At 58.3% G+C, this 12,541-nt stretch overlaps 1 protein-coding gene across 3 annotated transcripts in view; it reads right to left on the bottom strand.

The window, feature by feature from the left end:
- Nucleotides 1-2,515: 2,515 nt before the first annotated feature.
- The window catches only part of WIZ (WIZ zinc finger), a 25,475-nt gene continuing 15,449 nt past the window's right edge, over nucleotides 2,516-12,541 (bottom strand). Inside the window, exons 1-8 of one of the 3 annotated variants that reach the window (XM_004384440.1) lie at nucleotides 11,229-11,394; nucleotides 9,926-10,429; nucleotides 8,556-8,954; nucleotides 7,474-8,022; nucleotides 5,578-6,105; nucleotides 4,993-5,412; nucleotides 4,475-4,670; nucleotides 2,516-3,669 (exon numbers count right to left, since the gene is read on the bottom strand). In XM_004384440.1, coding sequence (XP_004384497.1) covers nucleotides 3,510-3,669; nucleotides 4,475-4,670; nucleotides 4,993-5,412; nucleotides 5,578-6,105; nucleotides 7,474-8,022; nucleotides 8,556-8,954; nucleotides 9,926-10,429; nucleotides 11,229-11,376 — 2,904 coding nt within the window. In that variant the 5' untranslated portion in view covers nucleotides 11,377-11,394 and the 3' untranslated portion in view covers nucleotides 2,516-3,509. Of the gene's footprint in view, nucleotides 3,670-4,474; nucleotides 4,671-4,992; nucleotides 5,413-5,577; nucleotides 6,106-7,473; nucleotides 8,023-8,555; nucleotides 8,955-9,925; nucleotides 10,430-11,228; nucleotides 11,395-12,541 lie in introns of those variants that run through there. The other 2 variants (XM_004384441.1, XM_004384442.1) reach the window with 2 other exon arrangements.

Here is a 12,541-nt window from a genome sequence, read left to right as displayed (position 1 = left end):
TCGAGTCAACTCTGACTCATGGCAACCCCACGTGTGTCAGAGTAGAACTGTACTCCATAGGGTTTTCAATGGCTAAATTTTTTGGAAGGCCTTTCTTCCCAGGCACCTCTGGGTGGACTTGAACATTCAACCTCTCAGTTAGCAGTCGAGTTCGTTCACTGTTTGCAATACGCACGGACTTTAAGTGTAATAATGGCATTGTTTTGAAATCTATACCCTTTAAAGAAACGTACTGAAACACTCATATTAGCAGATTAATTGGTCTGATGGTCAGGGTGTGCTCCACCATAATTCAGAGGCGAAAGAAGGGGGAGAGAAGGAGAATGGGGAGGGCTATAGCTGAAGAGATTCATCATGAGTTGATAATTGATGAATAGATGCAAATTTATTTTGCTATTCTCTCTACTTTTGTTATGATTGGAATTCTCCATGATAAAATGTTTTTAAAAAGCAACTCCCCTATACACCAACATTCATTGCAGCACTTTTCACAATAGCCAAAAGGTAGTAAAAATCCAAATGTCCATCAACACTTGAATGGATAAACACAATGTGGTATACACACACAATGGAATATTACTCAGCCATAAAGGGAAGTGAAGTCCTGATGCATGCCACAACATGGATGAACCTTGAAAACATCATGCTGAGCAAAATAAGTTAAGCTGCAAAACGACAAATACTGTGTGATCTCTTATATAAAATAAGCAAATACATAGAAACCAAAGATTATTATTGGTTACCAGGGGTAGGAGGGAAAGGGAAACGGAGATTTTTTTTTCTAAAGGGGCACTGAGTTTATGTTCACGGTGGTGAAATGATTTGGAAAAGGATAGTGAGAACAGAGGCACAACTTGAAGAGTGTAATCAGTGTACATGTAGAAATGGCTGAGATGGCATGTTTTGTTACATATATTTTTACAATTAAAAAAAAAAAAAACCCTCTGCCTAAATCGGGGTTTAGGCAGACAGAACTTTCAGTCACGTTAGGCAAGGCTTATGATGCACTGAGTAACCACAGAAGCAGCACACAATGCTCTGATATAATGTGCACTCCAGCTTTGGATGCCTACCTGGTCTCCCAAGCTAAGGCTCAGAACGCTTCTCCTGGATCCTAGAGCTTTACTCATAGCACTTGCTGCCACAGCCCTCATTTCACCCCTGTCATTGATTTAACACCCACGGCCCTCATAGACCATTGAGAGAGATGGTGGTATTGCTTAAGCAGAGAAGGGGCATGCTCAGAAGTGTTTTAAGAAAAGATCCCTCTGTGGTAAGAACTGTATTTGCCTCTTTCAAATAAAAAAAATCCAATACAGTCAGGCAGGACACACATAGAAAACACTGTAGTCAGCCATCTCCAGGTGATTGGTGGTTCAATAGTAGAATCCTCACCTTCCATGCAGGAGACCTGGGTTTGATTCCTGACTAATGCACCTCATGCACAGCCACCAAGAGTCCATCAGTGGAGGCTTGTGTATTGCTATGATGCTGAACAGGTCTCAGTGGAGCTTCCAGACTAGGAAGAAAGCCCTGGCAATCAACTTAAGAATTCAGCCAGTGAAAACGCTATGGATCACAACTGTCCAATCTGCAACGGATCATGGGGATGGCGCGGGACCAGGCTGTGCTTCATTCCATTTTGCATGGGGTCTCCAGGAGTCACGGGTGACTCGAAGGCACCCAACAATAGACATCTCCAATAGCTGCTATGTGTGGGATTGTTGTTGGTTGCTGTGGAGTCGATTCTGACTCATGGTGACCCCATGTGTTACAGAGCAGAACTGATCCATAGGGTTTTCTTGGCTGTAACCTTAACGGAAACAGATCTCCAGGCGCTTCTTCCTTGGCACTGATGGGTGGAATTGAACCAACCTTTAGGTTAGGAGTGGAGCACAAACCATTTGCACCACCCAGGGACTCAGTGAAAATGGTGAGCTTAAAAACAGTATGCGATCAACAAGAAGGGGCAGCCAGCAAGGTCTCTTGAAATCTCAGAAATGTTCAACAAACATCTGCAGTGTGAGGATGTAAATAACATTGCAAGGGAGTCAGTGCTCCCCTTTCTTTCCCTCATGTCACCAGGGCTCAAGATGCATGTGTCTTCATAGAAGTCACCTGTCTCCAGCCAAGTCCTTCCTGCCGGCCCCCCAGGAATGCTTCTGGCCGCTGCCTACTCCTCCCTCCCCCTGCAGGCTCCCACACCCTTGCTGGACAGCCCCTGTCCTTAGAAAGCCCTCCTAGCCTCGGTTGCTTCCCAGCCCTGGCTCCCTTCCCAGACCGGCCTCCTGGAGCCCTGGGTAGCATTTCCTCTGCTCACATAAGTTGCCCCCCAGCCAGCCAGAGACCCCCACCACCCAGGGCACCGAGGGCTGCCAGCTGGGCAACTGGGCTTGTCCCCAGCTGGGCCTGGTCGGCTTGGTGGCCAGCAGGAAGCCCAGGGCCGATCCCAGCCCTAGCTGGCAGCCAAAGCCGGCCTGTCCACCCAAGAGAAACACGCACGCTGGCTGCCTGCCCCGGTGTGTTTCCAGAAGAGAAATTTAATCTAATTTACAGACTTCTAGGTACATCGATAACCAAAAGGTGGCCACAGGAAAAAGTTAAAAGGTCAATCAGCCTTCCCGGTGTTTACCTGGCCCAGGACTGCAAATTAAAAAGATCGACGTTCCTTATTCTCTACACAAAACGCATTTTTAAAAAAGTGAAGAGTCTAGGGAGCTATACATAGAAAGCAACAGTGAAAAGGTGGGGGGAGAGCAGGTTGGGAGTGGGGAGAAGAGTCTCACCCCCTGGGGCCCCCGACGCTCTGGGGGGCCTAGACACGGCAGGACATAACTGTCAGCTCTGAGCTCTGAGCTCTTCCCAGCTGGGAAGGCCCCTTAGGGAGGGTGGCGGCCAATGAGGGTTTCCGTGGCATCGTGGGCTCAGTGGGGGCCTCCCGGGCCCCAGGAGGCCCAGCAGAGGGAGCATGGCTTCCCCTGAGCAAGCACCATGGCGTGACAGGGCTGCTCGACGCAGGAACTGGGGGGCTGGGGCAGATCCCGGGCCTCGCAAGGTGCGTGTGCACACACGTGTGTTTGCATGTGCGTGCATGTGAGAGGACAGTCATGGGGCAAGCGGGAACCAGAACAGGGGTCTTTGGGGTCTTTGCAAATGGCCATAGGTGGCAGGCATAGCCTTGCCTGGCTGCTGGGAACAGGGGAATGCTGTCCTCCTCGGTAACCAGGTCAGCTGCCACAGAGTCTTGGCTGCTGCCCCTGCCCGATCAGGTGGGTGTGGGCTGCAGGAAGACACCCTTGTGGCCCCAGAGTCCTCGGCCTGGGGGAAGGGCAGCTAGCTGGCTCCCGGCGCCCCAGCTGTAGTGTGCCCAGCCCCCAGGGGGCGCCGGTTTGAGGTTTTGGCTTGCTCCTTTGGAAACAGAAAAGAGGAAGGAGGAGGAGGAGGAGGAGGACACAGAGGAGGAAAAGGAGACAGAGGTGGCATGAGAGGGGGTCTGGAATGCTTCTGTGTTAGGGCGCCTCTGCTGCCGCTGTCTGTGCCTGCGGGGCCTGGGGCTCCTCCGGTGGGGGATCTGCTTTGGAAAAATTCATCTCCAAGATATGCCGCTGTAAGTGCCGCACCCACTCCTCCTGGATGGAGAGGGGGCCCTGGAATTCCACCTCGCAAAACCTGTGGGATGGAACAGAGAGGGAGGAGTGGTCACTGCTGTCAGGAGAGGCGGAAGTGTAGCCCTCCGTATCCCTAAGCGCCCTGACCAAGCCCCAACGACCAGGTATACCTGCTGCTACTCTGTGGGGACAGAGCAAGCCCAGGATTTGAGGAGAGGGTGCCCAGGAGCCAAATGTTTCCCAATGGACAGCCACCTGTATCCCTCATGGGGTCATGGATGAGGCCCCTTGGAGCCCCCTATCTCTGTTTAGGGCAGCCTGCTGGTTCTGGGGCTGGGTAAAGACCAGTTGGCCTCCCAAGCACCTCATCCATCTGAGGCAGACATGTGATCTGAGATGAGAGAAGGCACAGGGAAGCAGGCCCTGGCCAGGGGGCTCCAGGACTGGAGAGGGTACTAACACACCTACTCGCCTCCCCACACTCACGCACCCAACTCGTCCAGACCCCCATTCCTACCCTCCCAGCACCAAGTCCAGGCCTAGTTCTGACAGCTTTATAGACTCATTCAATCCTCGTAAGAGATCTATTAGGTAGGTCTGTTATTGACCTGTTTCATAGATTGGAAAATTGAGGCATATAGCGGGTAACTCCTTTTCCAAGATCAGTAAGCTGGGTAACTATCAGAGCTGGGATTCGAACCTAGGAGTCACCAGCTACAAAGCTTCGGGTCTCAGCCTGATGCTCTGTGAGGAGCCTTCAGCCTGAGCCCAGCCATACCCAATGGCAGAGACTTGGTGCTGTCCTCAAGCTCTGGGCAGCCTGGCCCCCACTGGGCAGGCTCCCTCCTTCACTGGGGGCCACATACCTGCACTTGAGAGTGTAGATGTTGCCGACGAACTTGACAAGCGAGGTCTGGGGGGGCCGAGGCACCAGAGAGGGCACCGGCCGGACCCGGGGCGGGGGCTGCCGTGCCTCCTCCAGCTTCTGCTGCAGGTCATTGGCCTCTTCACCACCCCGGGCTGAGGCCACGTCCGGGGGCCGAGCTTGTCTGCGCTCAAATTCTGAGTAGGGGAGAGGTGCAGGAGGTGAGCCAAGGGCCACGCCACTGGGGAAGTCCCTGCCTTTAGCAACCAGGGGGCAGACGCTGGTAGGGGCTTGTCAACAAGACAGAGGGTGGCAGGACACTGCCTGGATGGACCGCGGGACAGTGTGGGATGGTGGATGGATGAGAGGCAGGTGAGCGATTACAGATTAAATGAGCAAACTGATCAGGGTGTGACAATGATGCATAGACAATTGGACGCTGGAGTGACTGCGTGAGTGTGAGGACACGGGGGTCAGCAGATGCACACGAGGTCACCCAGCTGCCCTGCCGGCACTCACTATTGATGTTCTGCCGCTGGTGCTCCTCCGCCTTCACCGTGCCCGGTGGGCTGGCTGCCAGAGGCCGTTCCCCGCCATCAGCTGCACGGCCGGCCTCAGGACCCGGCTCTCCTCCAGCGCTGCGGCCGACCATGGCCAGGCCACCAGGAGTCAGCCCGAGGGCCAGCCGCTTGTCACCATCGCGGGCATGTCCCGCACTACGGAACTTCTTGGTGAAGGGGCGGCCGCCCTGAATGTAGCTGCGGTAGGCGCCCACCTTCTGGGGCCGATGTTTGATCCATTCGCTCAGCGTCTCGATGGGCGAGCCATTGACGCACCACTCGGTCACGCCGAACTGCCGCAGGTGTGCTCGTGCATGGCTGGCCAAGGCCTTCCGGTTTTCGAAATAGAGGCCACATAGCTCACAGCAGGCCTCGGTGGCTGTGGGTGGAGGGGTGCTACTGAGCCACAGCTCAGAGGGGGTCTGAGGACCCAGACACCCCGCCCCAGGCCAGGGGCCAACCCCGCCTCTTTTGGGGCCTCCCCACCGGGCTACCACCTGGGGTCAGTGTGCGCCTGGCATGGCCCTCCCCGCCTGCCGCTTACAGGAGTGGGAGGTCTTCTCATGGAGGGTCTTGGCCTTGAAGGGCAGTTCAGTCTGGATGTAGGTCTTGGCCTTGACCTCTGCAGGGAGGAGGCGGTCCTCCTGCAGCAGCCGCTTGGCTGTCACGGCACCCAGGTAGCCAGTAGCTGAATGCTTGGCCCCCGTGATGGGCGTCAGGCTAAGCTCGCGGGGGACCTGGGCAGGCCCCACTCCCAGTTTGCCAGGCCGGCCCACCAGGGGTGCAAGCGGCAGGGGGGCTTGCAGTGGCCCAGGGGCAGCAGTGGGGGGCCCCTCCTCGGCCAGTGCCGGGGCCAGGTCGCCAGCAGGAGGCTCCTTCTTAATGAGGCATGGCTTAGACTTCTTCTTGAGGATCTCCCGCAGCGTGTCGATGGGAGAGCCATTGACAGACCACTCGGTCACGCCCATCTGCCGCAGGTGGGAGCGTGCGTGGCTCGACAGGCCCTTGCGGTTCTCGAAGAACTCGCCACAGAACTCACAGCGGATGTCACGCGTCGGCTCAGCCCGGGATGCTGCAGAGGGTGGGGGGTGGGAGGGAAGGAGGTGGTGGCTGTGAGTGGGACGCCTCTGAGCTTGACCCAAATGGCTCACTTCCTATCTGTGCCCCAGAGGCCCCAGTCCTGCTGCTTGCTCTCTCCTCAGCACAAATCCCAGCAGGCTTCACACTGCCTTCCCAGGACACCGTGAAGGATGCTGAAAAAGCGCTGCCTAGGCTCTGGGGTCAAACGCTAGCTTTGCTGCTGACCCCATGTGATGCTAGGCAAGATGCTTCCCTTCCCTGAGCCTCCATTTCCTCTTCCTGAGCCTCAGCTTCCCCTCCTTGAGCCTCAGTTACTTCTCCCTAAGCCTCAATTTCCCCTCTGAGCCTATTTCCCCTCCCTAAACCTTAGTAACTCCTCCCTGAGCCTCAGTTTCCTCCTCTGGAAAATAGAGATTGAAACCCCCACCTCCTGGTGCTACTGGGAAAGTCTCCAGTGATAGCAACCTAAGGCACACGGTGCAGAGTGGGCACGTGTCGGGTGTCACCTCCGGGGCACTCCAGCCCAGGGACTTCGAGCAGAATGAGCACAAAGCGAGAAGCAAGCGAAGGTGACATCACAACCACCACCTACAGAGAGCTTTCTCTCACCAGGCACTGGGTGAAGTGCCTGAATCCTACTCAAGCCTCAAGAAACCCTAGGGGTTGGCACTACGCTGACCTCCACCCTCCAAACACGGAAACCTGTCCAAGGCCACTTATTGCTAGATTGTGGAAGAACCAAGATCTAGACTCACGCCTGACTCCAAATTTTAAGCACTTATTTTTTTTAAAAAAAAAGTTGCTGTTGACCCCGACTCATGGTGACCCCAGGTGTGTCAGAGTAGAACTGTGCTCCATAGGGTTTTCAAGGCTAGGACTTTTCTGGAAGCAGATCACCAGGCTTTTCTTCCGAGGCACCTCCGGGTGAACTTGAACTTCCAACCTTTTGGTTAGTAGCTGAGCATTAACTGTGTCACCCAGGGACTCTCACTCAATTACCAGGAATGTTAAAGAAAAAAAACAAAAAACCAAAAAACACTGTAGTGACATCCACTTCCAGCCTGCCCACAGCAAACATCACTAATCAATCCCTGGAGTCCTTCTGTCTCAAAATCTGGTTGGCAGCCACTGTCAATCGATTGAAGGTGGCGCAGAGTCTTTTTGCTACCCCTGCATGACACAATTTGGCCCCAAGAGGGGGTCTGAGTAGCAGGAATGTACAGATGTACAGCTACTCCCTCATCCTCTGGGCCTGTGTCTCCCCTATTCCATTTTACCTGTAGATGCTTGGGGTACCCCACTGGGAGGAGGAGAGAAGCTCCCTCCACTGTTGTCCCTGCCCCGCCCCAGGGTCACTTACACAGGTTCAGGGGGGTCATGTCTTCCCGAGACGCCGCCCAGGGCCCCTCAGACGGGTGTGACTCCCCGTGGAGGGCCCCCGGCAGCATCTCCCGCTTGATCTCCACCCGCATCTGTTCGGGCTTCAGCTTCTTGGGCAAGGAGGGGGTAGCCAGGCCTGTGAACATCTTCCGGGCCGTGGGGGGCGGAGAGGCAGCTGGTGAGTGGCCCAGGGGGCTGCCTGGTGGCGGTGGCAACTTCTTGGCCAGGGGCGAGAGGTGTAGATCGGCAGGGCCACGGGCTTCCAGCGAGCTCCCGGGACCGCCCACCATCTTGGCCAGGGCCTTGGGGCTGGGTCCCGGCGGGTTTGGGGGTCCACTGGGCCGGGAGTGGGCCTGCTGTCTTTTGAGGATCTCCCGCAGCGTGTCGATGGGTGAGCCGTTGACGTACCACTCGGTCACGCCCATCTGCCGCAGGTGGGAGCGCGCGTGGCTTGACAGGCCCTTGCGATTCTCGAAGAACTCGCCACAGAACTCACAGCGGATGTCGCGTGTTGGCTCAGGGCCCGAGGCTGCAGCAGGGGCGATGGGGAGAGGAGGAGAGAGGGACAGTCAGCATCAGGGCAGGGCAGCTGGGGACGGCATTGCCGCCACCTGCAAAGTGTCCAGGCCAGCTGGGCGTGGGCAGCAGCTGGCCAACACCTGGGATGGTGATGGAGGGCAAGTGCAAGTGAGGGGCTGAGGAGTGGGGAAGGGGCAGCACCAAGACTCCAGAGCTCTGCGGACATGTGCCAGCAAGGACAGGGAGGGCGCTAAGCAGCCTCTAGGCACCACAGGCCTTTCAGATAGGGGGCGACCGTGGGCATGTTCTACACCAAAAGGCAGGACCTGCCCTTGGCCGTCATTCTCAGGGAGGGTCAAGGTCATGGAGGTCAAAGGCCAAGAGCAAGGGCCCAGCAGCCCATTGCCAACAAGATCTCCGGGCAGCGCCGGGCCACTGCCCAAGCCCATGTCTCCTCCCTGCCCCCGCCGGGAGGGGGCCATGACCCCCAGGGAGGGGCTCCAGGGCCCGCAGGGATGGGGGGCGGCTGAAGCGAGAACCTACAGAGGTTGAGAGGAGCCGGCTCCACATCAGAGGCCCAGAAAATGCCAGCAGTGGCGGCGGCCGAGAGGTCCTGCTTCCCCCAGGGGCTGGCCGCACCCACGGCCTTCAGCTTGGCCCTCTTGGCCGGCGGTGGGGGGGGGAGCAAGGAGAGGGCCGCGGAGGCAGGAGGAGGCCTCCCCAGCTGGGCCAGGGCGCCGCGCCCCGATGGGAGGCGGAGGTGGACGCCGTCCCTCCTGATGAGCCCGTGGAGCACGTCTATGGGGGATCCCTTGGCGTCCGGGTCGCTGACGCCCAGGTGGCGCAGGTGGGCGCGGGCGTGGCTGGACAGGCCCTTGCGGGTCTCAAACCAGGCACCGCACAGCTGGCAGTCCAGCTCTCGGCCCCCGTCACTATCTAAAGCTGCGGAGACAAAACACAGGGGGGTTCACGGCCGCCACCTCGGCCGGCCCTGGGCTTGGAGGATGGAGGGCTGCAGAGACGCTTGGCCAAGCAGGTGGCAAGGGGTCCAAGACTTACACCACACAGGGACTACGAGGCTCTGGATGACAGGAGGGCCTGGTCCCTACCTAGCCTAGCCCTTGGGCAGCAGGGGGAGGGTGGAGAGCATATGGATTCAGAATGGAGAGGCAGCAGCACCCCCAGGGATCCTGGTGATGGGAGCTGTGTGGGGTGGATGGCAGGGGCCCCACCTGGCTGCATCCCACAACCAAGGGCACACCTGCCCAGGGCCCTGCTCCAGGAACCTCAGCAGACTCGGTGAAGGCAGAGCACAAAGGGACAACATGGTGCCTTAATGGGCAGGCGGCTGGGTCCTGGGGGCACCCCAACTCTAATGTCCACAAGGTGTGGGAGGGCCTGACGTCCTAAGGGACATCCTTACTAACCCCTACCCACTGTGCCTGGAGGATCTCTCCCTGAACCCTGTTTGCTGAGCCCACAGGTGTGGCTCCACCCCAGGCACAGCTGGAAACATCTGCTCCCAGCACGGGGTGGCCAGGAAGATGGGCTGATGAGGAGAGGAGCACGAAGACAGGGCCACCTTTGAAGACCACTTGTCTGCCTGCACAGGACCCGAAGTGCAGCCCTAGTTACCTTCGCTGCCCCTACCTGGGCCCCAGGAAGGCAGAGCTGCCCCTAGGTGGCGAGGATGCCCCTGGCAGGCTCAGCAGTTGGCGCCAGGCCTCAGGGGAAGAGCAGTGAGGGAAGGTAGGGGACAGGATTCTCTGCAGGTGGCCCGAAGGGAGACTCAGTCACCTTGACACTACCCCTGGCCTGACAGACCCTTGACGCAGGAGCTACAGTCCCTATTGCCCCCACCCTGAGCCCTCCCAGTACCAGGACCCCCCTCAGCTCCTGGGACCCACACTCACTGAGGTTCAAGGGCCCCTCATCCTCCGACTGGGGCCACTGTGCCTTTGGGGAGGTCGGCCGGGGACTCAGGGAAAGCTGGGGGCTCTTGTCCTCGGGGTTCTTCGGAGCTGGGGAGCCTGTCAGGGCCAGCGGTGTCTTCTTGAGGAGTGGGGAGCTGGGGGGGTGGGACAGGCCCTTGGCTGAGAAGCCAGGTGGTGACTTGATGGCCTTGTTGACAGCGGGGGCATCCAGGGGCTTGGCCAGGGTGAGCAGGCCAGGCCGCGGGGCCCCAGCAACCACCTCCTTCGGTGAGCTGGACTTCTTGGCCAGGCCTGGGGGCAGCCCGAGGGGCGCATCAGGCAAGCCCTTCTGCTTGACGAGCTCGTAGAGGAGGTCAATGGGGGCACCACTGCTTTCCGACTCAGCCACTCCCAGCTGCCGCAGGTGGGAGCGTGCATGGCTTGACAGGCCCTTGCGAGTCTCGAAGCAGGCGCCACACACCTCGCAGGTGGTCAGGCTCTGGGCTGGAGGGCAAGACAGAAGCCCAGAGGGCAGGCGGTGAGGCTACCTGGGCACTGTATACCCACAGCCACTCCCCAGCCCCACTCACCCGAGGACCCTGCAAGAGTTTCACTTCTGTCAAGTTCTCTTACTCCATACAATCACCATACTGAGGCAGGAATGGGCCTGCCCAGTTTGCAAATAAGGAAACTGAGTCTCAGACAGGGCGAGAGTTGTGTCCAAGGGTGTGCGGCAAGAGGGAGGCCGCTATGCCTGGCCAGTGGGTCTCCTTTCAGATCTCCAACACATCCAGGGGTCCTGGTAACAGGTTTCTCACAAACTCTGACCCACCGGCCACCCTAAGTGGTTCAGCTTGTGCCCCTAATGCTGGGCTGGTGGCTCCGGTTCCAGTGGTCCCTGTACTTTTCTACAGAGCCCTCACCCCTGCCTATCTGCGTCTCTGCATCCCCAACTTCAATGACCCCAAGGGCCAGAACCAGATCTGCTTTGTTTACATCATATCGCTGGGATCTACAGCAGTGCCAATCACTATGCAATAACGGTCTTAGGACCAACAGACGGATGGATCAGGGTCTTATGGAAGATCACTAAGACTGCATGAGGAGGATGGAGTCAGATGGGTTTGAGCGTGAGCTCCTGACCACCATGCCTCCTGCTTCTCTGGGTGCCCTACTTGTGGAGCCTCAGGGGGTCGCAGAGAAAGCTGAGGCCACTCTAAGGCCCCACACTAGCGCGCAGGCCCGAAAACTCCCCTGTGACTGTGACCAGCACCCTGCCCCGCCTGCTGCCTGGGCAACTCACCCTTGAGGTCCGGCAGCTCCTGCTTGCTGCCATGGGGAACCTCTGCAGCCACTTTGCTGCTCAACCGATTGGCCACTTGCTCCAGGGGCCCAGGGACAGGCAGGCTCTTCTTGGGGAGCAAGGGGGAGACCAGGTCCATGGCCACCATTGCATTCTCCTCAGAACCCAGGCCTGTGGGGTTGGGGAGACAGGCTCAGCCCAGGCCAGCCTGGAGTCCAGAAAGACTGAGGGGGGCCCTTCGTACTCATCCTTCAAGAAAGTCGGGGCTCCACCCATCACCCCCAGCACCAATACAATGCAGGGACATCGAGACCACCCACTGACAGCAGAGGCAGAGGCAACTTCCACCCCTAGAAGGTAGACAGACCAGGAGAGGCAGTGCTAGCCTGAGCCGAGATGCTTTTCCTTGGGTCTCGGGACAGAACTTGGCTGGGAAGCAGGGAGGATCTGTCAGTTTTGAGGGAAGGGGGGCAGTCAGGACAACAAGGGAAGACCAGGGTCAGAGGCCAGAGAGAAGGTTGGGAGCAGAGGACAAAGGGAATCTCCACTAGAAAAGGCGGCAGGAACTGTCTGCAGAGATGGTGGGGGGCAGGGGGTGGTCCCCTTATCAATACAAGCGGAGTCCCAAGTGGGGTACGGTAAGAACAGGAAACCTGGACCAGCAGGAATCTGACTGGGGATAGAAACTTTGTGGGAAGTTTCTGGACAACTGTCAGGCCAGGGAGCTTCCTGGAGTGAGGAGCGTGTAGGGAGGGAGAATCAAGGGTGGGTTTCCACGGTCTAATTTTTTACGGAAAGGGTCCTAGGAGGCCCGATGAGCCTTAAGATTAGAATTCGAGAATGAAAGGGATACAATGGGGCAAGGGGACCAGCAGATTTCCTGCTCAGTTTGAGTCCTACAAGGAGTAAGAAGACAGGTTGGAGGCCACCGAGGACTTTGTCAAAGTCTCCGGGTGGGATGGGCGCGTCTGTCAGATGGGGCAGGGACTGCATCAGGGCCGAGGTGGCTGGTTGAGAGTGAGTTTCCGCGAGCGAGGGGCCCAGGACTGCTGGCGGGGCCGCTCCCGGGGCTCCAAGGGGAGAAGGGAGCGTCTGTCAGACGGGGCGAGGGTTCCCGGAACGGCGGCGGGGAGTGTTTCCGAGGCCGGGGCCCGGCGAGCGGCGACAGGAGGCCCGGGGCCCGCGCGACTGCAGGGCCGGGAGCAGTGGGGGTCCCGGAGACGGGACGGCGGGCGGCGGTGGCGGCAGGGCCAGGTGTACCGCGGACTTTCCTTCCCCGTCCTCCCGGCCGCAAGCTCTTACCGGGCGCCGGC

The sequence above is a fragment of the Trichechus manatus genome, unplaced genomic scaffold (assembly GCF_000243295.1).
Source record: "Trichechus manatus latirostris isolate Lorelei unplaced genomic scaffold, TriManLat1.0 scaffold00122, whole genome shotgun sequence".
Classification (NCBI taxonomy): Eukaryota; Metazoa; Chordata; class Mammalia; order Sirenia; family Trichechidae; genus Trichechus; species Trichechus manatus.
This window is presented reverse-complemented; position numbering and strand designations above follow the sequence as displayed.